Source organism: Odontesthes bonariensis, chromosome 11 (assembly GCF_027942865.1).
Source record: "Odontesthes bonariensis isolate fOdoBon6 chromosome 11, fOdoBon6.hap1, whole genome shotgun sequence".
Taxonomy (NCBI): domain Eukaryota; kingdom Metazoa; phylum Chordata; class Actinopteri; order Atheriniformes; family Atherinopsidae; genus Odontesthes; species Odontesthes bonariensis.
This window is the reverse complement of record NC_134516.1, coordinates 2,457,340-2,483,430: the sequence shown is the minus strand read 5'-3', so window position 1 is coordinate 2,483,430 and position 26,091 is coordinate 2,457,340. Positions and strand designations below refer to the sequence as shown.

General features: G+C 44.1%; 2 protein-coding genes across 3 annotated transcripts; one reads left to right on the top strand and one right to left on the bottom strand.

The window, feature by feature from the left end:
* Nucleotides 1–340: 340 nt before the first annotated feature.
* Nucleotides 341–13,291, top strand: f2 (coagulation factor II (thrombin)). Its single transcript, XM_075477258.1, has 15 exons — nt 341–413; nt 1,847–1,927; nt 2,662–2,741; nt 2,819–2,843; nt 3,608–3,673; nt 3,796–3,904; nt 8,579–8,715; nt 8,838–9,131; nt 9,330–9,446; nt 10,890–11,016; nt 11,097–11,264; nt 11,347–11,520; nt 12,333–12,511; nt 12,636–12,706; nt 13,090–13,291. Exons 1-15 carry the CDS (start codon nt 341–343, stop codon nt 13,240–13,242), a joined length of 1,854 nt encoding a protein of 617 aa, XP_075333373.1. The 3' UTR covers nt 13,243–13,291.
* Nucleotides 13,292–15,198: 1,907 nt separating this feature from the next.
* Nucleotides 15,199–24,184, bottom strand: LOC142391483 (uncharacterized). Of its 2 annotated transcripts, none has more exons than XM_075477256.1 (11): nt 24,080–24,184; nt 23,102–23,304; nt 22,132–22,200; nt 21,223–21,315; nt 21,045–21,143; nt 20,836–20,959; nt 20,473–20,767; nt 20,254–20,398; nt 19,612–20,113; nt 17,090–17,545; nt 15,199–15,895 (listed from the first exon to the last, which is right to left on the bottom strand). In XM_075477256.1, exons 1-11 carry the CDS (start codon nt 24,081–24,083, stop codon nt 15,681–15,683), a joined length of 2,205 nt encoding a protein of 734 aa, XP_075333371.1. In that variant the 5' UTR covers nt 24,084–24,184; the 3' UTR covers nt 15,199–15,680. The 2 variants fall into 2 exon arrangements, with proteins under 2 accessions (XP_075333371.1, XP_075333372.1); XM_075477257.1 differs by lacking the exon at nt 15,199–15,895 and adding an exon at nt 16,688–16,828.
* Nucleotides 24,185–26,091: the final 1,907 nt, after the last annotated feature.

The following is a 26,091-nucleotide window of genomic DNA, read 5'->3' as shown; positions in this document are numbered from 1 at the left end:
GCCCGTTTACCCGTCCGTTTACCCCGCCTTATTGTTGTCCCTGTTTGTTTACCCCGCCTTGTTGTTGTCCCTGTCAGTGACCCGTGGTCGTGGACGCCTCAGCAGGTACCAAAGCCAAATGTGAGCTCTGAGCGGAGACTACGTGCACGTTGAGTTGCTCACTGGAGGTAAACATTTGGGAAACTCACATTAAACATGTCCGACTCACCAGCCTGACTCATACTTTGACCCCTCGGTCAATAATCCCCCCACAGGGAGCAGGGACGGACTCCCAGAGACTCCCAGAGACGGACTGCTGCCTGTTGGATTCGGTCCTGAGGTTCTGCTCACATTCTGGATCATGGTGGAACCGAGGTTTCAGTGTGCGGCGGTTCTGCTGCTGCTGGTCCTGCACAGCTGCGCGTCCAACCACGGTACCGAACCCTTCTTTCCTCACAGTAATCCAGAGTAACGCTGAGTTCGGGAGTAAAGTCGGTCAGATTACATCTAAAGTTAAAGTCATCTGGGATTGGGTGAAACTCTTCTTCTCTTGAGATTTAACTATCAAATTTAACTGATCAAACTGGGACACTTCAGATGTGTTTCCACTTAAAGTCCTCGACCTTTATCAGCTAACTCTGAGAACTTTGTGCTTCTGTTGGATTTTCTTCTTCTGACAGACTTTTACATGCTGAACTCGTACTGTAAGGCAAGGCAAGTTTATCTGTACGGCACAATTCCAAGTGCTTTACAGAGACATTAAAACAGTAGAATTAAAAAGCACGATTTAAATTTTAAACAAAAAAGAAAGAAATAAGAACAATCAATAAAATCAGGAGTCAAAATTTAATTAAGTTTTGAAACTTCAGATATTGTAGTGTTTTCACTAGGGATGGGAATCGAAAACCGGTTCTTGTTGAGAACCGGTTCCCAGTGTTTCAGTTCCTTGGAATCGTTTTGGCGATTTTGCAAACGATTCCCTTATCGATTCCAGTGGGCGCGAATGATGTCACCACGCAACGTTGCGTGGCGAGTCCAGCGCAGCCAGCAGCCAGCAGTAAACATGGCGCCCAAGCGGTACAAACGCTCGAAAGTTTGGTTACACATCCCTAAAAAAGACGACAACAGGGCAACTTGCAAAGTAAATATTTCACCAAAGGGAGGAAATACTACCAACATGCAATAACTATGAATGGATGATTAACGTTGGTGAATCTGAACCCAGCAACGTTAGCAACGTTAGCATGTCCTCGGCTAACACTGCAGCTAACTAACTAACAAACACTGCCTATCATGTTAGCGCCATTTGCCTGATTGTAAAAGCTGCTGTTAGTAACGGTTAAGGTTAAATGAATGCCTTCTCAGGCATTACATTTAGATGAAATCATGAGAGACAGAGCCTGACTGGCTCAGAGCCAGAGGCTGGTGGTACTACCCCCAGTTCACCTCTACCTCCAGCTTCTCCTTTCACCAGAGCAGGAAGAGTTCAATTACCCAGGCCAGGATAGACCAATGTGGACCTCACCGTTGTTGGGTTTGTGAGGTCATGACTCGTGTTACTTCTAAACTAAACAAAGTTGATGCTAATCGACCGGTTTGTTGTCCTTTTTCTCCAAATGAGAATCGATAAGGGAACCGACAAAGAACCGAATCGTTAAGCAGAATCGAAAATGGAATTGGAATCGTAAAAATCTGATCAGTTCCCATCCCTAGTTTTCAGTCTTTGGGGCTCATAATTCCACTGAACCAACAGATATTTCTGCCTCTGTAAACCCCCCCCCCCCCGAGGAGAACGGCTCCTGAGATAAACCCTGACTTCTGTAATAAACGGAAGCTTAGTGAGACACGTTTGTCCTTCTCTGTGCAGTTTTCCTCAGCAGCCAGCTGGCATCACAGGTGCTGGTTCGAAGCCGACGAGCCAATCAGATGTTTGAAGAGATGAAACCGGGTGAGTTTGGCTCCTGGTCGGCATTACAGCACGTTTTTAACTCAGAAGAATTCAGACGCTGATCAATAAACCAATAATAATAATAATAATAATAATTATTATTATTATTATTATAATTATTATATAATTATAATAACAATAATAATAATATTATAATTGTAATAATTATAATTATTATTATTAGTAGAATTATTGTTATTATAATATTATTATAGTATAATTATGATATAATGATATATATTATAATTATTATATCATTATCATTATTATTATTGTATATAATAATTATCATAATTATTATTAGTAGTAGTATTATTGTTATTATAATAATATTATTATAGTAGAATTATTATATAATTATATATATATTATAATTATTATATAATTATCATTATTATTATATATAATAATTATTAGAATTATTATTATTAGTAGAATTATTGTTATTATAATATTATTATAGTATAATTATGATATAATTATATATGTTATAATTATTATATAATTATCATTATTATTATTGTATATAATAATTATCATAATTATTATTATTAGTAGTATTATTGTTATTATAGTAATATTATTATATTAAAATTATTATATAATAATTATTATTATAATTATTATATAATTATTATTATTATATATAATAATTATAATAATTATAATAATATAATAAACCAAGATTGTGAGGCAACATTAGTTGTACTGAAATGATCCGTCTGCATCCTCAGGGAACCTGGAGAGGGAGTGCATCGAGGAAATCTGCGACCACGAGGAGGCCAGAGAGGTGTTCGAGCAGCAGGACAAAACGGTAAGGTTTCTGCTGCCGTCGCTTCTCACCGTGCGCAGATGGTTTCAGAATACTCACCAAACAAACTGTCCTTTCAGGAGACCTTCTGGGCCAAGTACCTGGGTGAGTAGCTCAAGGTCAGTCAAGGTTAACTGGGATGCTGTGAGGGGGCTTTAACAGCAGCAGGCCTAAAGGGTCTTAAAGGGTCTTAAAGGGTCTTAAAGGGTTTGTGCACCTGTGGCTGGAGTCCAAACATTTAACTGGAAAAAATCAAAGTCTTACCAAGTATATTTGTCTCATTGAGTATCTCATTACACTTTATATGAGACACAACTGCCTAACAAGCACCATTTCAGCCAGATATAGGGACTTGATTGAAGACAATACATCTGGAATATCTTGTTAAATGAAAAAGTCTTGAAAACAAATTGTTTTGAGTCACATGTCATATGAAACAAGCTTTTTTTTTACATTTGAAGAGGTTTTTAAGCTAATTTCAAGATCACTTTTATCTCAAAAGTCCTAAATATCACATCTTATTTCAAGAAATCTGGACAGGCCGATTTTCACTAGTTCCATTGGCAGATTTGTCTTGTATTTGTTGTTTTTCTTACTTATTTTTTCAGTGTAACTGGTCATGGACATATGAGCAGGTAGTCTCTTTATTATGGTAACCTTAAAGCTTTTAACCCGGTTTGGGTCAATGATTCGTTGGGTTTTTAGATGTCTCTCTGGAAGTCAGACTCACTGTATTTTGTGTAATCTGGTTGAGATTACATCACAAATGTTATTTGTGCAGTGGAGTTTATTCAGCTGCAAACTGCCCTGCAAACACGACCAAAGTCCGGAGACAAACAAACATGAAAGTCCGTGTCTCTGTCCTCCAGACTGCAAAGGAACTCAGACGATAAGAACCACGCAGACCATCAGCGTCGTCAGGGAATGCATAGAAGGTAAACACAAAGCTCCCGGGAAAAGGTTCATGTGCTCACATGCGTGCTCACATGCGTGCTCACATGCGTACTCACATGCGTGCTCACATGCGTGCTCACGCTGGCTGCCTCCTGGTCCTCAGGTCAGTGCATCTCGGGTAGCGGAGTCAGCTACGAGGGCAACATCAACATCACTCAGTCGGGCAGAATCTGCCAACACTGGAAGGGCCGATTCCCACATCCCATCGACAGGTAAAATACCCCCACAGCTCACCGAGTCGGGTCAAAAGTGACAACTGACTAACCCGGAAGTCTGTACAACAAGCTAACTCAGCATCAAATTAAGTTTACAACAAGCTAACTCGGCATCAAATTAAGTTAACAACAAGCTAACTCGGCATCAAATTAAGTTTACAACAAGCTAACTCGGCATCAAATTAAGTTTACAACAAGCTAACTCGGCATCAAATTAAGTTTACAACAAGCTAACTCGGCATCAAATTAAGTTTACAACAAGCTAACTCGGCATCAAATTAAGTTAACAACAAGCTAACTCGGCATCAAATTAAGTTTACAACAAGCTAACTCGGCATCAAATTAAGTTTACAACAAGCTAACTCGGCATCAAATTAAGTTAACAACAAGCTAACTCAGCATCAAATTAAGTTTACAACAAGCTAACTCGGCATCAAATTAAGTTTACAACAAGCTAACTCGGCATCAAATTAAGTTTACAACAAGCTAACTCGGCATCAAATTAAGTTCACAACAAGCTAACTCACAGGGCTCTCAAGTTTTCAAGTTTGCTTGGAGTGAGATTCGGGCGGGGCAGGGGCCGGGCCGTGTGCGTGGGGGGGTTTCTTTCGGGTTTTTTTTGGGGGGGGTCCCTTGCAGCATCCCATCGCCATAAACTAGCTACTTAAGGAACAAAGAAATTGTTTTATTTATACCAAAATCACAAATCTTCACTTTTACACTAAATTCTGCGATATTTTAAAATAAATTGTTTTAGGTATGCAAAGTCTTAACAAACAAAAAAACAGACAAATTAAATTAAGAAAAACAAACATAACCCCAAATGGCCCCCTTGAGCAGTCCCTCTCTGTGTGTGTTTGTTTATGAGTGTTGTAAGTGTTTGTGGCAGATTTTGATGCTTGATGACTGATATTGGGGGCTCCCATTTAAAGCACTGTGGCTCAATGTCAGCCATTTTCAGTCATGATGGATGACAGAGTTCCATTCAGAAACAAAGTGTTCCTGGTCTTGGTTTTATTGAGCCCCACCATGGAAAAAACCCTCTCTGCATCAGCATTTCAGTGCGGCAGAACTAATACCAGTTTGGCAATTGTAGATGGCCTTATTGGGAATCTGCTGATACCAGTCACCTTTGAAAAAAATTAACCGCGGAAGCCTAATTACACTCCTACATATTTTTTGCTCATGTCAAAGGGTGTGTGCTGAATATTTAGGTCTACTACTCCAACGAACACTTTAATCGGCAGGTATTGGTCTTTTACAAGGAGTAGGAAAACTATAGTAACTAATAAAAGATTCAAATAAATGAAGATATGACCTGCTGATGATCCTGACGGTTCTCTTCCACCTCCAGCTCGTCTACAACTTCTGCAGCATTCAGAGCATAATAGGCTATGTCCGCTGTGCATTCATGGGACGCGTGCTTGCAGCTGAGAGCTATTTCACACCCGGCAACAAGAAATTCTGTTTTCTGATTGGCTGAGAAATTCTATTTTGTGATTTGCCGATGGGTTGCTAAATCAAGACAGCTGTACCAGAGCTATAGTTCTGAGCTGTACGAGCGCACAGTAACCTGCCATTGACTCGTTTATAGTATCGGCCATTAGAATTTCTATGCGACGAAGTTGATCATTTCTCAGCGTGAGAAATGGCATGTGTGGCGTGTGAGCGTGTGAACTTGTTGAAATGCGTGTGTCTCACGCTCATTGCGTGAGACTTGAGAGCCCTGCTAACTCGGCATCAAATTAAGTTTACAACAAGCTAACTCGGCATCAAATTAAGTTTACAACAAGCTAACTCGGCATCAAATTAAGTTTACAACAAGCTAACTCGGCATCAAATTAGGTTTACAAAAAAGCTAACTTAGGATCAAATTAAGTTTACAACAAGCTAACTCAGCATCAAATTAAGTTTACAACAAGCTAACTCAGCATCAAATTAAGTTTACAACAAGTTAACTCGGCATCAAATTAAGTTTACAACAAGCTAACTCAGCATCAAATTAAGTTTACAACAAGTTAACTCGGCATCAAATTAAGTTTACAACAAGCTAACTCAGCATCAAATTAAGTTTACAACAAGTTAACTCGGCATGAAATTAAGTTTACAACAAGTTAACTCGGCATCAAATTAAGTTTACAAAAAAGCTAACTTAGGATCAAATTAAGTTTACAACAAGTTAACTCGGCATCAAATTAAGTTTACAACAAGTTAACTCGGCATCAAATTAAGTTTACAACAAGTTAACTCGGCATCAAATTAAGTTTACAACAAGCTAACTCGGCATCAAATTAAGTTTACAACAAGCTAACTCGGCATCAAATTAAGTTTACAACCAACAAGCAACTCAGCATCAAATTAAGTTTACAACAAGCTAACTCAGAATCAAATTAAATTTACAACAAGCTAACTCTGCATCAAATTAAGTTTACAACAAGGTAACTTAGCATCAAATTAAGTTTACAAAAAGCTAACTCAGCATCAAATTAAGCTTACAACAAGTTAACTCAGCATCAAATTAAGTTTACAACAAGCTAACTTAGCATCAAATTAAGTTTACAACAAGTTAACTCAGCATCAAATTAAGTTTACAACAAGCTAACTCAGCATCAAATTAAGTTTACAACAAGCTAACTCAGCATCAAATTAAGTTTACAACAAGCTAACTCAGCATCAAATTAAATTTACAACAAGCTAACTCTGCATCAAATTAAGTTTACAACAAGCTAACTCAGCATCAAATTAAATTTACAACAAGCTAACTCTGCATCAAATTAAGTTTACAACAAGCTAACTCTGCATCAAATTAAGTTTACAACAAGCTAACTCAGCATCAAATTAAGTTTACAACAAGCTAACTTAGCATTCAATTAAGTGCTTAAACACACAGGCTCATAACTCAGTTACAACTAAACCTAGAGAGAACAAAGTTAGTGTTCTCTCTGCTCATTAAGCAGGGAAGTGAGCTAAACTTAATCACTGAAACAGGGTCATGGAAGTTCACAAACTGAGGACCAGCGAGCCAAAATCAGGCAGTTTGTTTAACTAAGTAATGAATTAACAACTACATACCTAACCTATATAGATCTGACCAACTAACAGGGCCGTTAAACCAGTTAACTAACGAGCCACTACTCATAACGATGAATAAACAAGAGTTGATGAAACTAACCAATTAATCAGCCAACCAACTACCCAGCTAGTTCACTAACCATGACACCACCAAATTAAGCAATTACCTACAAATTCCCCAAGCAGCTGCTGCTAGCCAACTGATTATAAATTGGGGAAATGACTAACTAACTAATAAGACAAATGCAGTTCTGTGAAAAGAAGACTAACACTGGATAATATCCGGTTAAAGAGATAGAAACTAGTCACCTAACCTTCACAGGGCTTAAACGAGTTTAAGCCAGTCTGTTTACCGGTCTGTTTACCGGCCTGTTTACCGGCCTGTTTACCGGTCTGTTTACCGGTCTGTTTACCGGCCTGTTTACCGGCCTGTTTACTAGTCTGTTTACCGGCCTGTTTACCGGCCTGTTTACCGCCCTGTTCACCGGCCTGTTTACCGGCCTGTTTACCGGCCTGTTTACCGGCCTGTTTACCGGTCTGTTCACCGGCCTGTTCACCGGCCTGTTTACCGGTCTGTTTACCGGCCTGTTCACCGGCCTGTTCACCGGTCTGTTCACCGGCCTGTTTACTGGTCTGTTTACCGGCCTGTTTACCGGCCTGTTTACCGGTCTGTTTACCGGTCTGTTTACCGGCCTGTTCACCGGCCTGTTCACCGGTCTGTTCACCGGCCTGTTTACTGGTCTGTTCACCGGTCTGTTCACCGGCCTGTTTACTGGCCTGTTCACCGGTCTGTTCACCGGCCTGTTTACTGGTCTGTTTACTGGTCTGTTTACCGGTCTGTTCACCGGCCTGTTTACTGGTCTGTTTACCGGCCTGTTTACCGGTCTGTTTACTGGTCTGTTTACCGGTCTGTTCACCGGCCTGTTTACTGGTCTGTTTACCGGCCTGTTTACTGGTCTGTTTACCGGCCTGTTTACCGGTCTGTTTACCGGCCTGTTTACTGGTCTGTTTACCGGCCTGTTTACCGGTCTGTTTACCGGCCTGTTTACTGGTCTGTTTACCGGCCTGTTTACCGGTCTGTTTACCGGCCTGTTCACCGGCCTGTTCACCGGTCTGTTCACCGGCCTGTTTACTGGTCTGTTTACCGGTCTGTTCACCGGCCTGTTTACTGGTCTGTTCACCGGCCTATTTACCGGCCTGTTTACCGGCCTGTTTACCGGTCTGTTTACCGGCCTGTTCACCGGCCTGTTTACCGGTCTGTTTACTGGTCTGTTTACCGGCCTGTTTACCGGTCTGTTTACCGGTCTGTTTACCGGTCTGTTTACCGGTCTGTTTACCGGCCTGTTTACTGGTCTGTTTACTGGTCTGTTCACCGGCCTGTTTACCGGTCTGTTTACTGGTCTGTTTACTGGTCTGTTCACCGGCCTGTTTACCGGTCTGTTTACTGGTCTGTTCACCGGCCTGTTCACCGGTCTGTTCACCGGTCTGTTTACTGGTCTGTTCACCGGTCTGTTTACTGGTCTGTTTACCGGCCTGTTCACCGGTCTGTTTACCGGCCTGTTTACCGGCCTGTTCACCGGCCTGTTTACCGGTCTGCAGGGAGTATAATGCTTCAGAACCGAACAGTATCCTGCTGGAGAACTTCTGCAGGAACCCTGACGCCCGTCCGGGGGGACCTTGGTGTTTCACCAAAGACCCGACAGTTCAGAAAGAGACCTGCAGAGTACCGAAATGTGGCAAGTATCTATCAGAGCTAAAACCCGAAGCACATTCTGTACATCCCGGTGCTGCCGGTGAGCTGCAGTCAGAACGCCGCGTTGTGTTGACCAGTCTGACTCACAGTCGGTTCTTTTTCCAGGTGAGGCCTTTGTTCCACCCACTGTGGCCCCAAAACCTGTCAACACTGAAAAATGTTTGCCGAATAATGGCATAGACTACATCGGAGACCTGAGCGTCACCTTGGGGGGCCACGCCTGTCTGCGGTGGTCATCGCCCAAGACCACGGCCCTCAGCCGGGATAAAGAGTTCATCCCCGAGGTGGAGCTGCAGGGCAACAAGTGCCGAAACCCTGACAACGACCCCGAGGGCCCCTGGTGCTACGTGGACGCATCTGGAAACATAACGATCGACTACTGTGACCTACAGCTGTGTGGTACAATGCAAACCCACAGGCCATGAATACGGCACCTTTTTGTTTATAATGTCTCGTTTTTGTCTCTGCTTTCTGTTTGTTCCTTATGTAAAGCGTCTTTCAGCATTTGGAAAAGCGCTTTATAAAACTTATATATTATTATTATTATTACCTGTCCACTGCCGGTCAGCTGTCTCACCGTCTCGCCGTGTCTCTCAGATGATCCGCTGGTTGGTGGAGCCGAGGCGACGGAGACCGGTGGCAGGGAACGCTCGGTGTTAACTCCGGCCAAGACGCTGTTCTTCAACCCCGCCACGTTTGGACAAGGAGAAAGCGGTGAGTTGGTTCATTGGTTCATCATCCCAAACGTCAGCTAACCTCAACATGCCCGAACTGGCTGTGTTAGGATTACCCGCCGGCCAACGAACCGGCGCAGCAAAAACTTTGAATTGTTGATTGGTGAGTAAATTGAACGACTGAAAACTCAGAATCAATCGGTACAACTTCACTCGCAAAGTACAACACTCAACAATAACATAGGCAAGGCAATTTTATTTATAGAGCACAATTCGTACACGAGGCAATTCAAAGTGCTTCATAGCTACATAAAATCACAGGAAGGCAATAAAATCATTAAAAAGAAATAGAAAATTAAAATAAAAAAAATAAAAATAATAATAAAATAATAATAATAATATAAATAAAAATTTGAAAAAAAATTAAAAACCCATTAAAAATAATCATTAATTGATTAATTAAAAAGTGAAGAGTGCAGATAAAATACTTTCAGGTGTCATATGCACAGCTAAATATGTTTTCAGTCTGGATTTAAGCGTTGTCAGAGTTGACATAAAAGATAACATAAAGGAATAAAAATTAGAAATGCAGAACAGTTGAGAGTGGAATTGAGTATGGGTGGTAAATAGGAATGTGTACGAGAATAATAAATACGGTTTATATAAATATATATATATTAACTCGACTTGCTAATTAGCGTTTGTTGGTTGTGTGATGGATTCAGTGACTCAGTTATCAACTGGTGCAATGAGTGGTTAGCCGTGTAGCTAACTGGTTTACCATCTTTAGTTTCTTGCTTTCTGTCTGACTTGGTAGCGAGCTGGTTAACAGGTTTACAGCCTGGTTGAAAGCGTAGGTAGGTCATTTTATGCCTTTAGGGCTGTTGCATCTGAACCTGTGCTGTGTTGCAGTGTGGCTGAAGAAGCCTCTGACCGAACACACTGTTGTTTCATGTTTGGGTTGTCCACTGTGATCATCGACTGGAGCAGCATTCTTCTTCGTACAGTCAGCTCAGAGCCAGCCTTCTTCATCAGTTTGATAAAGATATAAAGACATGGTGGTAAAAATGTTGAAGGACCTAAGACCTACACAATGAGCTGATGGTTCCCACACCATCCCATAAAGTGATGGATCAGTTCCCTGAACTCAGCCTGCGGTCCTGAGACCACCTGTAGTCAGTATCTCTGGAGATGACAGGACTCTGAGTTGTACTGGGAGTTTGAGGTGTGAAGTCAAACAGTGAGTCTCCTCTCAGACACACAATCCTTCAGTCTCACTAACTGTGCTCGGTTTGTTTGTTTATGGATTTGGCAGACGCTTTTATCCAAAGCGACCTACAGGTAGGCAGGTAGGATAATGGGGGCCTTGCCTAAGGACCCCGACTGGCGGTAGTACCCTCATCCAGGGGATCATGGTTGGTGTAACGGTTTGCAGTGTCGTTGACCCTCTTTCTGACCAGTTTGCCGCCGGGTTGTGTTGCAGACTGCGGGCTGCGTCCACTCTTTGAAAAGATAGCAAAAAAGGACGCGAAGGAGGACGAGCTGTTGGAATCGTACAGAGAGAAACGCATCGTTGGGGGCGACGACGCCGAGGAGGCCTCGGCGCCATGGTAACTCGGTGCACTTTGTGAACGTCTTCCAGTAACGACATTCAAAAAGGTTAAAGCGAGCGCGACGTTGTTGTTTGCAGGCAGGTGATGCTGTACAAACGCAGCCCACAGGAGCTGCTGTGTGGAGCCAGCCTGATCAGTGACCAGTGGATCCTCACCGCGGCCCACTGCATCCTGTACCCGCCCTGGAACAAGAACTTCACCACCAACGACATCCTGGTCCGCCTGGGAAAACACAACCGGGCCAAGTAACACCGCCCGTCCGGTTTCTTCCCGTCATTTCTGAGAGGCTTTTCAGCCACAATAAAAAAATAAAACCCTTTCTTCTAGGTTTGAGCGCGGAATTGAGAAGATCGTGGCCATCGACGAAATCATCGTCCATCCCAAGTACAACTGGAAGGAAAATCTGAACCGCGACATCGCTCTGCTGCATTTAAGGCGGCCGGTCACATTCACCAATGAGATCCACCCCATCTGCCTGCCCAGCAAGGAGGTGGCCAGGACGTAAGATGCACTCTGTTTGGTGTCTGTCTTTGTGTAACTGTCCTCTGAACTATCTGCTATGCTGGAGATGTTCTGTCTTTATGTAGCTGTCCTCTGAAGTATCTGCTATGCTGGAGATGTTCTGTCTTTATGTAACTGTCCTCTGAAGTATCTGCTATGCTGGAGATGTTCTGTCTTTGTGTAACTGTCCTCTGAAGTATCTGCTATGCTGGAGATGTTCTGTCTTTATGTAACTGTCCTCTGAAGTATCTGCTATGCTGGAGATGTTCTGTCTTTGTGTAACTGTCCTCTGAAGTATCTGCTATGCTGGAGATGTTCTGTCTTTGTGTAGCTGTCCTCTGAAGTATCTGCTATGCTGGAGATGTTCTGTCTTTGTGTAACTGTCCTCTGAAGTATCTGCTATGCTGGAGATGTTCTGTCTTTGTGTAGCTGTCCTCTGAAGTATCTGCTATGCTGGAGATGTTCTGTCTTTGTGTAACTGTCCTCTGAAGTATCTGCTATGCTGGAGATGTTCTGTCTTTGTGTAACTGTCCTCTGAAGTATCTGCTATGCTGGAGATGTTCTGTCTTTGTGTAACTGTCCTCTGAAGTATCTGCTATGCTGGAGATGTTCTGTCTTTGTGTAGCTGTCCTCTGAAGTATCTGCTATGCTGGAGATGTTCTGTCTTTGTGTAACTGTCCTCTGAAGTATCTGCTATGCTGGAGATGTTCTGTCTTTATGTAGCTGTCCTCTGAAGTATCTGCTATGCTGGAGATGTAAGAGGGGGAATGTCCCCAGCAGTACCGGTTCATGGACATGATTTGTTTCCACAGTCTGATGTCTGAAGGTTTTAAAGGGCGAGTGACCGGCTGGGGGAACCTGAAGGAAACCTGGAACCCATCGGCCAGAAATTTACCCACAGTCCTCCAGCAAATTCACCTACCAATTGCGGACCAGGGCACCTGCAGCAAGTCCACATCAGTCAGGATCACAAACAACATGTTCTGTGCTGGTAATTTTCTTTTTGAGTTCATTAACAAAGAAAATTTCAGTTTTAAGCCTCATTCTAAAATATCTTGTCGTGACTGATTGAACCCGAAGTTTGGTCAAAACGTTCAAAACTGCGTATGTGGCAGGTTTTAACCCAGAGGACAGCCAACGTGGTGACGCCTGTGAGGGAGACAGTGGAGGACCATTTGTAATGAAGGTATGGAACACTGTGGTTGGCTTTCCGTTGATATTTTCAATTCAATTAATGAAATTTTATAGGTTTGCTTGAGGTGGTTTTGACCAATTTTTAAGACAACTCACCAGCTGTTTCTGGTTTGAGCCGTATGCATCCGGGAACTTAAAAAAAGTTCAAGTTAGTATGAGTAGTATCAGTAGTAGGAGAAGTATGCGGTTTCGAACACAGCCATCGTCTTTGTTCCTTTAATCTGAACCTGAGTTTGAGCTTCAAAACGTTTCTTGATGTTTAAATATGATTACAATAAACTTCTTAAATCAGACATTTCCTGGTTCAAACACTGGGTTTGTAATGCCTCCATCAGTAGCTGATGACCCGTGTGATTCCACTGTTTTCCTGTGCAGTACCCGGCGGAGAACCGCTGGTATCAGATCGGCATCGTGTCTTGGGGCGAAGGCTGCGACCGCGACGGGAAGTACGGCTTCTACACTCACCTGTTCAGGATGGGCCGGTGGATGAGGAAAGTTATCGAGGGGGTGGGAGGAGATGACGACTGAATGCAAACACACACACACACACACCAGACAACCGTTACTTCCTCCTTGTCAAGCAAGACGATGCTAATAAAGTTTGTCCACATCCTGCCTCTGGTCTGATTAAAGCCTCAATTCCAAATCCTGCGAAGGAGCAGACAAGCAGTCCAACGTCTCTTCAGATTTTTGTGGATTTTATAGAAGAAAAACACAGATACAAAACCTGTAAACTCTACCAATCACCAGGTGTTACAGTAAATCCCTTTCATTCAATCATTTTCTGCTCGTGCACTGATGAAAACAACCCTGCAGCCCAAGTTTAGACCAAAACCACAACACAGCTGCCGGAATGTGAAAGAAAAGTATTAAAGGCATGAAAGTAAACATCAGTTAAGGGTGGTTTGACTAACCCACGTACAGGAATGAGCTGTAACCCTAACCCTAACCTTAGGTTAGCAAAGAAAATCCCCGTGTGGCTGAAAACCGATTCATCTTTAGTTTAAAGTATCAGAAAATGGGCCGAACCTCACAGAGATCCAGTTTGATGGGTTTTAAAACAGTTTTTAGCTTTTTCTCCTGACAAAACTTCACATTTCAAACAGCAGATTCTGGTGAGAATCCACCTTTTAACATCTTTAACCTGTTGAAGGCGCCTTGTGAGTAAAACAAAGAAGCAGCTCCGTGCCTGAAAAAACCTGCGGAACGGATCAAACGCTGCAAAAAGGCGCAGGAAGTAGCCTAACCCTAACCGAGGAGCAGTAAGTAGCCTAACCCTAACCCAGGAGCAGTAAGTAGCCTAACCCAGGAGCAGGAAGTAGCCTAACCCTAACCCAGGAGCAGGAAGTAGCCTAACCCTAACCCAGGAGCAGTAAGTAGCCTAACCCTAACCTAAGAGCAGGAAGTAGCCTAACCCTAACCTAGGAGCAGGAAGTAGCCTAACCCTAACCTAAGAGCAGGAAGTAGCCTAACCCTAACCTAGGAGCAGGAAGTAGCCTAACCCTAACCTAGGAGCAGGAAGTACCCTAACCTAGGAGCAGGAAGTAGCCTAACCCTAACCCAGGAGCAGTAAGTAGCCTAACCCTAACCTAAGAGCAGGAAGTAGCCTAACCCTAACCTAGGAGCAGGAAGTAGCCTAACCCTAACCTAGGAGCAGGAAGTAGCCTAACCCTAACCTAGGAGCAGGAAGTAGCCTAACCCTAACCTAGGAAGTACCCTAACCTAGGAGCAGGAAGTACCCTAACCCTAACCCAGGAGCAGGGTTAGCTTTCATCATCAGAACCAGAATTTGATTGGATTCTTGTTTTTTATTCTTGTGTTTGTGACTTTGTAGTGTTTCTGTGTTTAGTGTTTCCTGTTTTATTCCTGCCTCTGTCCCTACTGTCCTCCCTCCATCCCTACTGTCCCGCCTCTGTCCCTACTGTCCTGCCTCTGTCCCTACTGTCCCGCCTCTGTCCCTACTGTCCTACCTCTGTCCCTACTGTCCTACCTTTCCCTACTGTCCCGCCTCTGTCCCTACTGTTCTGCTTCTGTCCCTACTGACCCGCCTCTGTCCCTACTGTCCTACCTCTGTCCCTACTGTCCTGCCTTTCCCTATTGTCCTGCCTCTGTCCCTACTGTCCTGCCTCTGTCCCTACTGTCCCGCCTCTGTCCCTACTGTCCTGCTTCTGTCCACCTCTGTCCCTACTGTCCTGCCTCTGTCCCGCCTCTGTCCCTACTGTCCCGCCTCTGTCCCTACTGTCCTCCCTCTGTCCCTACTGTCCCGCCTCTGTCCCTACTGTCCTGCCTCTGTCCCTACTGTCCTGCTTCTGTCCACCTCTGTCCCTACTGTCCTGCCTCTGTCCACCTCTGTCCCTACTGTCTTCACTGTTTCCATTCGTGTGCGTATCAATGAGCCAGTTTTCCCCCTGCTTGGGTTACTCTTCAGTTCCGTTGGGTTCTGTTGGGTTCTGTTGGGTTATGTTGGGTTCTTTTTGGGTTCTGTTGGGTTCTGTTGGGTTATGTTGGGTTCTTTTTGGGTTCTGTTGGGTTCTGTTGGGTTCTTTTTGGGTTCTGTTGGGTTATGTTGGGTTCTTTTTGGGTTCTGTTGGGTTCTTTTTGGGTTCTTTTTGGGTTCTGTTGGGTTCTTTTTGGGTTCTGTTGGGTTCTGTTGGGTTCTGTTGGGTTCTGTTGGGTTCTTTTTGGGTTCTTTTTGGGTTCTGTTGGGTTCTGTTGGGTTCTGTTGGGTTCTGTTGGGCCTTTAATGGTTCTGGGGTTTTTGTCAAACCTTTCTGGGACTTTTGTTACTGGCAAAGCTAAGTTTTTCTTAAAGTTTTCGATCTCGGTCCAACACAGAATGACGCTGACAGTCGTTAGCCAGGTTAGCTGCTGGCTATGGTGATGCATCACCATGGCGACCCTGACAGATCAATAACCCTGGCCGAGGAATCTCGTTCCTGAAAGTGATGAAACATTTCTGGGTGAGGTCACGCCTCCTCGGCCGCCTCCACCTCCCCCGCCGCTCCGCCCGCCGCCCCGTGCGTCAGCAGGTGGCGGCTCAGGTGGGTCTTGCGGGTGTAGCTCTTGGGGCAGAAGGCGCAGGCGTAGGGTCGGACGTTGCTGTGGGACAGCAGGTGCTTCTTCAGGTCGAACTTCCTTCGCAGACACTTGCCGCACTCGGGACAGGAGAAGGGTTTCTCCCCTGGAGGATAGACGGACAGTAAGGTAAAAGGAAGGTCAAAGAAAGGTCAAAGGAAGGTCAAAGTAAGGTCAAAGTAAATCAAATCAAATCAAATTTATTTGTAGCACATTTCATGTACAAACAGTTCAAAGTGCTTCACATAAAATAAAAGCACTGCAGCAGGGAGTGGAAGAAGCATTAAAAATACATAAAAGAATATAAAGAGAAACAAAATAGTTAAAAATTTAAAAACCAGCAACAGTCCAGATAAGTTCAAAGATATCGTGCAGATTTCATGCATAGACACATGAGAACAGAAATGTTTTTAACCTGGATTTAAAAATGTCTCCATTTGGTGAAAGTTTAATCTCCACTGGCAGTTTGTTCCACTTGTTTGCAGCATAACAGCTAAATGCTGCTTCTCCATGTTTAGTCTGGACTCTGGACTGGACCAGCTGACCTGAGTCCTTGGATCTAAGAGCTCTGCTGGCTTTATATTCTCTGAACATATCACAGATTGTAAACCATCAGCAGGCTTTTAAAATCTATTCTGTGACTGACTGGAAGCCAGAGTAAAGATTTTAAAGCTGCTGTGATGTGTTCAGTTCTCTTAGTCCGGGTTAAAACTCCAGCAGCAGCGTTCTGGATGAGCTGCAGATGTTTAAAGCTCTTTTTGGGAAGTCCAGTTAAAAGATCGTTACAGTGATGGAGTCTGCTGGAGATGAATGCATGGATGAGTTTCTCCTGGTCAGATCTGAGTCTATCAACACTCCGAGGTTACCAACTTGGTCAGTGATTGTAAGGTCCCGAGTCTCAAGATATTTACCAACGCTGACCCTCTTCTCTTTGCTCCCAAACAGAATGATCTCAGTTTGGTCTTCATTTAATTGTAGAAAATTCTCTCTCATCCAGGTGTTTACTTCCTCCAGACACTGACACAGTATGTCTGCTGGGCTGCAGTCGCCATGGTGACAGAGACACATAAAGTTGTGTATCGTCTGCATAACTGTGATAATTGATGTTAAAGTTCTGCAATATCTGACCCAAAGGGAGCATATACAAGTTAAACAGAAGAGATCCAAGAATTGACCCCTGGGGGACTCCACAAGTCATGGCCACTCGCTCAGATTCATAGTAAGGTCAAAGAAAGGTCAAAGAAAGGTCACAGAAAGGTCAAAGCTCGCCTCGGTCAGGTGAGCGGCGCCCGGGCCTCACCTGTGTGGATCCTGCGGTGCTCGGTCAGGTGGCAGGAGATGGAGAAGGCTTTGCCACAGTCCTGGCAGACGTAGGGCCGCTCCCCGGTGTGCGTCCTCATGTGTTTCTGCAGGTCGCCCCCGGACGGCCAGCCCTTACCGCACACCGCGCACACGTACGGCCGCTCTCCGGTGTGCCGCCGCACGTGCACGTTGAGGCCGGCCAGCGCGGTGAAGTCTTTGGGGCAGTAGGGGCAGCGGTAGGGCCGCTCGCCGGTGTGCGTCCTCAGGTGGCCCTCCAGGCCGTCACGCGTCTTGAAGCGCTTGCCGCACTGCGGGCACAGGAAGCGGCTCTCGCTGCTGTGGCTGGCGCGGTGGGACTGCAGGCCCGTCAGCGAGCCGTACGTCTTGCTGCACTGCTCGCACTGGTACGAGCGGAAGGTGTGCGTGCGCTGGTGGATACGGAGCTGCGTCACCCCTGCAGAGACAAACCTCGTCACCTGAGATCATCGCTTACAACAACAAGACTTTAAACAGCAACGTGGACCAATTGACCCTTTAAATTAGGAGAAAAAAACGCCTCTGAGACGCTCGCCGTTGAACATCTGCCTGCAGACGTGATGGGATGTCTGTTTTTGGGTTGTCTGTTACAGCTTGGACACAAGACATGGGCTGTGTTCGAAACCGCCTACTTCTCCTATTACTCCTACTACTCCTACTACTCCTACTAACTTTAACTTTTTTTAAGTTCCCGGATGCATACTAGATTCTCCTAAATGTTGGGTATGCATCATGAGGTTACTACTCATACTCAAACTACCCAAGATGCAACGTAACGTGACGTCAAAACGGCAGTTTCAAGCTAGCTACAACGAGGGTAGGTTCACTTCCTGTTTTCAAAACAAAAGCACCAATTGTATCGTAATGGCTTTCCCTATGATAAAAGGCAACGGGTATTTTATTTTGTGAAAATAACAGGAAGTGCGTTGCTCACTGCGGCTAGCTTTAGTAGCGCCGAATTCGTGGGAACTAAATTGTAAACAGCCGGTATTTTGTCAGGTTTTCAACACGTTGGGGATCTAAACGACTACTTTCTCACCTGAAAATGTTTCAAATGTTGCTAAAGTTTACAGAGTTTAGAGCTTAAGGGAAATCAGCTTCAGGCCGGCTGATTTCGGCTCGGGCAGGAGCGAAATGCATTGTGGGTAAACGCTCTGCATACTGTCTGATCGATTAGTATGCTGTTTGCAAGTATGTAGTATGTAGTATGCAGTATGTAGTATGTAGTATGCGGTTTCGAACACAGCCATGGAAACTTTTACTGGCTGGTGTGAGGTGTCAATCTACAGAGAAGGACTCCAATTCAGGACCAATTGGACCAAAGGCACCAAGGAGAACAACTGGTGGCTAAAGGCTGATTTATGGTCGCCTACGGAGACCCTCCCGGAGATGCTCTCCTATCTATCCGTCGAGGAGACGGAGACTCGCGGAGACAGCAAGAGTTGTGATTGGTCGGCTAACGACATCATTTCCGGAATCCCTTCTCCGGTTTAGCTCCTTCCTCTCAGAACAACAACACCGCCATTTTTACTGTGTGCCGGTCAACGTTTGGTCAAAATTATTTGGATTTCAACTTCAACAACAGTCTTTCTCTCTCGGTCGCCATCGTTCACTGTGAGTGAAACGGAGCCGGAAAGTGAACAGCCAATCAACCACTTTCACCATAGACGTCACCAGATTGGGTCGTCTAACGTAGCGATGCCTACTGATCGGGAGGGTACCCTAACCTAACCCACGTAAGATACCTTAACCTAACCCACGTAATTCTGTCTGAATTCTCAGAGTTTTTATCCCAGTTAGTGCTGAGTACAGATAAAGTCTTTGTAATGAGTGACTTTAATATTCATATAGATGTTGAAAATGACAGCCTGAATATGAACTTTAATTCTATATTAGACTCTATTGGATTTTCTCAGAGTTGTATACAAAGTATATGCTATATTCTACATGTTTTTTTTATGAATTTTTATGTTGCAGAGTTGTGAAATTATTTTATTAATGGAGAAATTGAGCAGCCTTGCTTTGTTGTCTACAGTAGTAGATCAACCCTCATCTTACTTTGAAGCTCCCAGCTCCCAGAAGTGACGTCGACGTAGCTTTAGCTGCAGAGAAGCTATCAGGCTTGTGTTGATAATAATAAACTCCTGGACTATTTTCAAACTTCCAAATGCATCGTTTGGTGAGTACAGACCATATTTGTACAACTGTAGAAGTTTGGTGTCATGGCATGTGATTTTAGTGTGGTCATTTTGGAGATACTGCCAGGATCCATTAACCCTTGTACGAAGCTATTCGGGATAACTCAGTAACTCAGCTGATGTTCAGCCAAGATCGAAAAAACTTCGGGTGGGCTACTTGGCTGGATGTCACGGTTCAAATGACCCCAGGGTGAATCTACTCCGGAGTATCACTTAAACCTAACCCACGTAAGATACCTTAACCTAACCCAGCTGGCCGTAGCGGCGGTCGACCTGCACGTGTTACCTGGGAAGGTCTGGTCGCAGAAGCGGCAGCTGTAGCGCAGCTCGGTGCCCTCCACCGAGTGCGTCTGCAGGTGTCGGAGTAGCAGCGTCTGCGAGCCGAACGTCTGCTCGCACACGCTGCAGGTCAGGTCGGGCAGCCGGTGCTGCAGGCGGTGGGCGTCCCTCTCCTTGGCGGAATCGAACACCTTGTCACACCTGCTGCAGGTGAAGCCCCCCTTGTCCAGGTGGGTCTGCTTGTGATTGGTCAGGCTGGACAGGTGGCGGAAGGCCTTGTCGCAGCGGCTGCACTGGTAGACGGGGCGCGCCCGGTGCGTACGCTGGTGCGACAGGAGCTCTGCGGTGCTTTTGAAGGTGGCGTTGCATTGGAAGCAGGTGTGGGTCCTTAGGGGGCGGGGCCCCGGGGCGCGAGGCTCTCCGGGTTGACTGAGCGTGGTCACGGCTCTGGTCGTGGTCGTGGATAAAGCCGAGGCGCAGGACCTGTTGGTGCGCAGGTGGCGGATCACCTGCAGAAACCGACCGATGTTCAGTTGGGATCCACTGAACACCAGCTTCTAAGGAGTTATTGCTGTTCCTTTAGCAGCAGCTAACGCTAACAGCTTAGCTAATGAAGGTGAAGGTGTCGCTCTGTGGGTCAAACACTCACCTGAGATCTGTAGATGAAACATTTGCCACACTGAGGACACCTGTGAGCCACCCGCTGAGAATTGTGGGAAATGCTGTGCAGAGCCGTAACCTCAGAGCTGGAGTGATCCGATTGGCTGGGAAGGCTTCCAGGTGAGTCCTTGAACCTGGCAGGAGCAGAGCGGGTTATCACACAGGTGTGAGGACTTCAGAGGATCCCGGCCCAGAGGAGGCGTCTCACCTGTCCACATCCAGGACCACAGGTGTGACCAGCAGCTCGTCCTCGCCTGCAGCTGAACTCTGATTGGACGCCGACTCTGCGGGCGACGCGGTCTCACCAATCACAGTCTCCTGTACGCCCTCCTGTTCGTCCTCCGTCATCACCACCACCTCCACCTTCACCAGCTCCGCGTCCAGCTGCAGAGGATCGTCCGATTGTACAGCCGCGTCGGAGGGAGGGGGCTCGGGATTGGACGGTTCGGCGAGGAGCGGGTGGGACCAGGTGGATAGGAGGGTCCTCTCGGTGTCGCCATCAACTGAGGAGAAGAAAAGATTAAGAACCCGGACTGGACCCCGATTGGCTCAGAGCTCTGTGATGTCACACCTGTGGTCGTCACTCGCCCCAGTCGACAGCTCTGATTGGTCAGGAGCTCCCTCAGATGGCTCCTGTCCGCCGCCTGCAGACAGTCGTCCAGGGCGGCGGGGTCAGCGTCGAGCCAGGAAGCGGCCTGAAGGACGCAAAGACCACACGATACATGATGAAGAGGCGAGGACGAGGAGCGGCTTCCAGCGTATCAATCACCCGGCGAGCACCTGTTTGAAGTCGGGGACGGGGAACTGCTGCTCGATCCGGGACAGGAAGTCCGACACGAGGGACTGGAGGGCGGAGTCAAACCTCTGGTTAAACACCTCCTGGAACAGCAACACAGACAGGATGGGGATGATGACGATGATGATTCAAACATTCAAACAACACGGTTCAAACACCGACCTCCAGGAGGAGCGGAGCGTCGGCCGCCGTCTGCGTCAGTTTACTGGCGAGAGTCGACAGAGCAGAGCAGCATTCGCCAACATCGTCATCCAGCTGCCGAGAGAACGCACAAAATGGCCGTTAACAGTCACCAGGTCAAAGTGTTTTTCAGAAACCTTTAAAAAGCCGTGTGTGTTATATCAGCGTGTAAAACTCCCCAAAAACACAACCCTGGGATCTATTTAGCTCCCCTTTGTTTGAAAGTTCCTCATTTAACGAGCCGTTCTTATTGGCTCCGCCTCCTCCGCTAAGCCCCGCCTCCTTTAGCAGCAGCTAACGCTAACAGCTAAGCTAATGAAGGTGACGTACACCAGCTTCTAAGGAGTTATTCATGTTATTTCCTCCTTTAGCAGCAGCTAACGCTAACAGCTTAGCTAATGAAGGTGACGTACACCAGCTTCTAAGGAGTTATTGCTGCTCCTTTAGCAGCAGCTAACGCTAACAGCTTAGCTAATGAAAATGACGTACACCAGCTTCTAATGATTTATTGCTGTTATTTCCTCCTTTAGCAGCAGCTAACGCTAACAGCTTAGCTAATGAAAGTGACGTACACTAGCTTCTAAGGAGTTATTGCTGTTATTTCCTCCTTTAGCAGCAGCTAACGCTAACAGCTAAGCAAATGAAGATGATGTACACCAGCTTCTGAGGAGTTATTGCTGTTCCTTTCTGAAAGATAAACATCATTGTTCCCACATTACTTTGTTAGCTGAAGCTTTCTAGCTGAACGGTTCCGTTCTGTAACTCATCAACCTGCAGCTGTGTGGATAAGGTGTGTCAATGCAACAGGCTCTGCACTGCATCAGTTTATAAGCAAAGACTTAACTGTCTTCATCTCTGCTGAATAAACCTGTGACCTGTGGGAGTCCTCACCGTTGCCTCTGAGATGGAGCGGATCCTGTCCAGGTGGGCGTGAACATCAGCTGGATCCGAGAGGGTCACCTGAACAGAAACAAAGACCAGGGGAAGTTAAAAAGGAAGGCTTGTGTGTTGATTTGTTGTGGCTTTTAAAGGTAAATCCCTGATCCTAATTGAACAGTTGATTCAGTGATCATTTTTATGTCTGTATTTATATTAAATGTCAAAAAGACCAACTTCTTCAACAGCAAACGGTTTGTTAGAGAGCTGAAGTGACCTTTTACCAACAGAAGTGAGTTATTTCCAGCAGCACACCCACTCTACAGCAGTAGATCACAAGATAACACTGTGTATAAATGATAATGGCCCTGTTTTATTTAGGTGTGGCAGTGCTCAGGCAGGGCACAACAGCTTTTTGTCCTTAAGCTGCTGCTGTTCCCATCAATGCTGATCGGAGCCAGAGCCGATAAACACCTGCAACAACTGCAGAATCATTTCACGTTGGACCGAAGACAGATTTTTTAGGAGATTTTAGGGGATTCTGAGTGGAACATTTAGCAACCAGAAAACAAAAACATTCAAGCCAGGAGCTACGAGAGACTAAATTCAGAAGTAAAAAGGAAGAAAAACACAACAGCTGGACAAAAACAAACAAAGCTGCTTTAACTAAAGTGAGAGGGTCAAATACGGACCCCTGAGGAACTCCACAGGATAATAATCAACAGATGGGCATAATCCTAAACTCTTTTATTTGATTTGAAGTTGCTTTAATGACTTAAAAACTATAAAGGACCACAAATAGAACCCTGAGGAACTCCACAGGTAAATAATCGACAGATGGGGATGATCCTAAACTCTTTTATTTGATTTGAAGTTGCTTTATTGACTTAAAAACTATAAAGGACCATAAACAGAACCAAGAGGAACTTGAATAGGGTGGAAATAAGCATGTGTTTGACCTCACAGCTGTGAATGAGTCACCCACCTTGGCTCTCAGAGCCAGCAGCAGCAGACTCCTCTGCCTGTCCGTCAGAAGCTGTGGAACGGCCTCAGTTACCAGGACAACAAAGTCCTCCAACATCCCATAATGCTTTACACTTTGCTGCTGCGCCACCTGCCACATGGCTGCCGTCAGCAGGCGGAGAGAAGGCACGAGGAGGCGCAGGGAGGAGAGGGGTAACGGGGAGGCTGTTGAGGACAGAAGCATTTAACTGAGTCTGTGTCAGGATCCTCCTGGGTTTCTGACCTTGGGGTGACCTTTAACCTTTAACATGCTAACTGAGGCCTGCAGAGTCTGAGATGTAGCTTTCTGAGCTTCTTTACATTAGATTGACAGCTGTCCTGAATGTTTTCCGCTTGTGAATAATCTTTCTCTCTGTAGAATCAAATAGTCCCATTTTTTTTTTAAACAGTCCATATTTTCTAAAAAAAAATCATAATAAATCCCAGTTTTTTTAGGTGTACAGTATCACCTGGTCATGGTAGGTACATCTGGCCCCAAACTGTCTATAATCTGGTATATATATATTACAATTAACCATAATTATTGTAACTAAAGCCATTTAGGAGTCGGACTCCATCTAAACTAACCAGGTATCTTGCATTCGTGCTGGCTAGCTGCGGTTTTAAGCCTCCAGCACGCTTGAATGGTGAAAAAACAAAAAAACAGACCCATTAATGCTGCCGAATGCTCACAGTTTCTGAAGGTTTTACGATACTTTTACGTAAATAATCACCGTTTGGTGTGTTATGAACATGCCGAATTAAAGTGGCAATGCAACTGACTCGTAAACAGCAGTTATTACATCTTAATGACGAATTTCACGCTTCTATAAACTTAAAATCTTTAAAAGTTACAGTTTTTTGCTACCGAACGATAACGTCAATTATCCCAACAAAATAAAAGTCCTTGAAAAACCGAAAAAACACTTTAAAATGGATGAGAACCGCTGTGAGGACTCACCCATCCTGCTCCTGCCCGCCGATATAACCACTGTGTTGATACGAGGTTAGCTCTCCGTGCTAACAGCTAACTTCTGTTTACAATGCAGCGGCTGCCGCAGGCTCCGCCCCCTTCACACCGGAGGTTAAAGCGAAGGACAACATCCGGAATGCGCTTGCGCATGCGCCGTTCCGAGGCTTAGCCGTTTTACGTTTCAGGGGACGTCATCAACGTCACCGAACTGCTGATTTAGCTCCAACAAACTGACATTTAATCATGAAAATATTTGTAGCATCTTTGAAATTAAGTAGAAAATATAAATTAAAAAGTCAGCTGACAGTTTTATGCTGAGTTATTTAATTTAGTTAAAGTTAATTTTATTGAGACAATTTCATCATTCAGCTGTGTTTTTTTAAAAGAAAACACGATTAGATGTATAGTTTCTTTAAATAAGAGAATGTGTAGAAAATTCCATTTATTTTCTTAACACAACACAATTTAACATTTTACCATTAACGGAGAAATGGACTGTAATCACATCATACACGTATATTAAAATGATCTGGTGTATTATTACTGTTTCTGTGAAACAATGTGCTTTAACTGAGAGTTTAGATATAAGTTTTGATAAAGGATAAGACAAAATAATATCTGAACAGTTAAAGGAATTATTAATTTTTTCAAATATTCAGTTTGATTTATATATTTAGAAATAATAAAGTTTGTTACAGTCATAATGAAAAATATGTTTGTTTTTAATCAGTTAAAGTAAAATTAAATGTATAAATGTTTAATTTTATTCTCAGAACATCATCAACCCTCAGTTTGTAGTTTGTCTTTTCATTTACACGTTTAAAATGTTTAAAATGTTTAAAATGTTTATCATTTAAATGATATTTCATCAGCAACAATAAGCTGAAATCTTCTGAAATATAAATCTGATTAGTTTTGTTTGTCTGGAAAAGATGATGGAATTAAATTAGACTAAATTTAAACCAGATAAGTCAGAAAATGTTTGGCTAAATTAACTTTTTATGGTTTATAAATTTAATTGAAGAGTTTTCCAAACAGGAAAAGATCAGATAAATGGAACACGTTAACGTCTTTCCACCCTGACTGTTACTGGGAAGTTAATCTACTTGATATACTGATTTATTTTTTATTTCTAATGAGTTTTCAGCTGTTAAAAAACAAATTTTATCTTTCATTTAATGGAAGATATCAAACATATTCAGGCTGATGTGTTTGTTGGTTAAAGTTAATGAAAATCAGCACAAATCATCAACAGAAGGATCCTCAAAAAGTCCCAAAAAAGTTAGATTTTACATCTGATGTTATTTTATGTGTAGAAATTAGGGCTGGGCGAGTTAACTTGTTATTATCGCGTTAACTCGTTGATTATTTTATCGTGAATTAACGCAGGTTTTATTTAATATATATATATATATATATATATATATATATATATACATTATTTTTTTGGCTTTTGTGTCTTTAATGGAAAGTTCAGAGAGACAGGAAGCAGGGGGCAGAGAGAGGGGGAACGACACGCAGAACAGTGCCGTCCTATGCGGTGCCTCGAACCGAGGACTATAGCCTCTGTACATGGGGCGCCTTCTCAACCCACCCCGACACGGACCACCCCTGTTTTATTATTTATTTTATTTTGTAAAAGTCTGTTGCTCACAAACTTTTATTTCGTAAAAGTCTGTTGCTCACAGGCTTTTATTTCGTAAAAGTCTGTCGCTCACAGGCTTTTATTTCGTAAAAGTCTGTTGCTCACAGGCTTTTATTATTGTAAAAGTCTGTTGCTCACAGGCTTTTATTTCGTAAAAGTCTGTCGCTCACAGGCTTTTATTTCGTAAAAGTCTGTTGCTCACAGGCTTTTATTTTGTAAAAGTCTGTTGCTCACAGGCTTTTATTTTGTAAAAGTCTATTGCTCACAGGCTTTTATTGTGTAAAAGTCTGTTGCTCACAGGCTTTTATTTCGTAAAAGTCTGTTGCTCACAGGCTTTTATTTTGTAAAAGTCTGT

Excerpts from the sequence above, each read along its gene's own strand:
- f2 (XM_075477258.1), top strand. The coding sequence starts at position 341 with ATGGTGGAACCGAGGTTTCAGTGTGCGGCGGTTCTGCTGCTGCTGGTC. Across the intron at positions 414-1,846 it reads CAGCTGCGCGTCCAACCACG|TTTTCCTCAGCAGCCAGCTG; the intron begins GTACCGAACCCT and ends TTCTCTGTGCAG. Across the intron at positions 12,512-12,635 it reads AAACAACATGTTCTGTGCTG|GTTTTAACCCAGAGGACAGC; the intron begins GTAATTTTCTTT and ends CGTATGTGGCAG.
- LOC142391483 (XM_075477256.1), bottom strand. Across the intron at positions 21,316-22,131 it reads GCTCCATCTCAGAGGCAACG|CTGGATGACGATGTTGGCGA; the intron begins GTGAGGACTCCC and ends TTCTCTCGGCAG. Across the intron at positions 20,114-20,253 it reads GTTTCATCTACAGATCTCAG|GTGATCCGCCACCTGCGCAC; the intron begins GTGAGTGTTTGA and ends CGGTTTCTGCAG.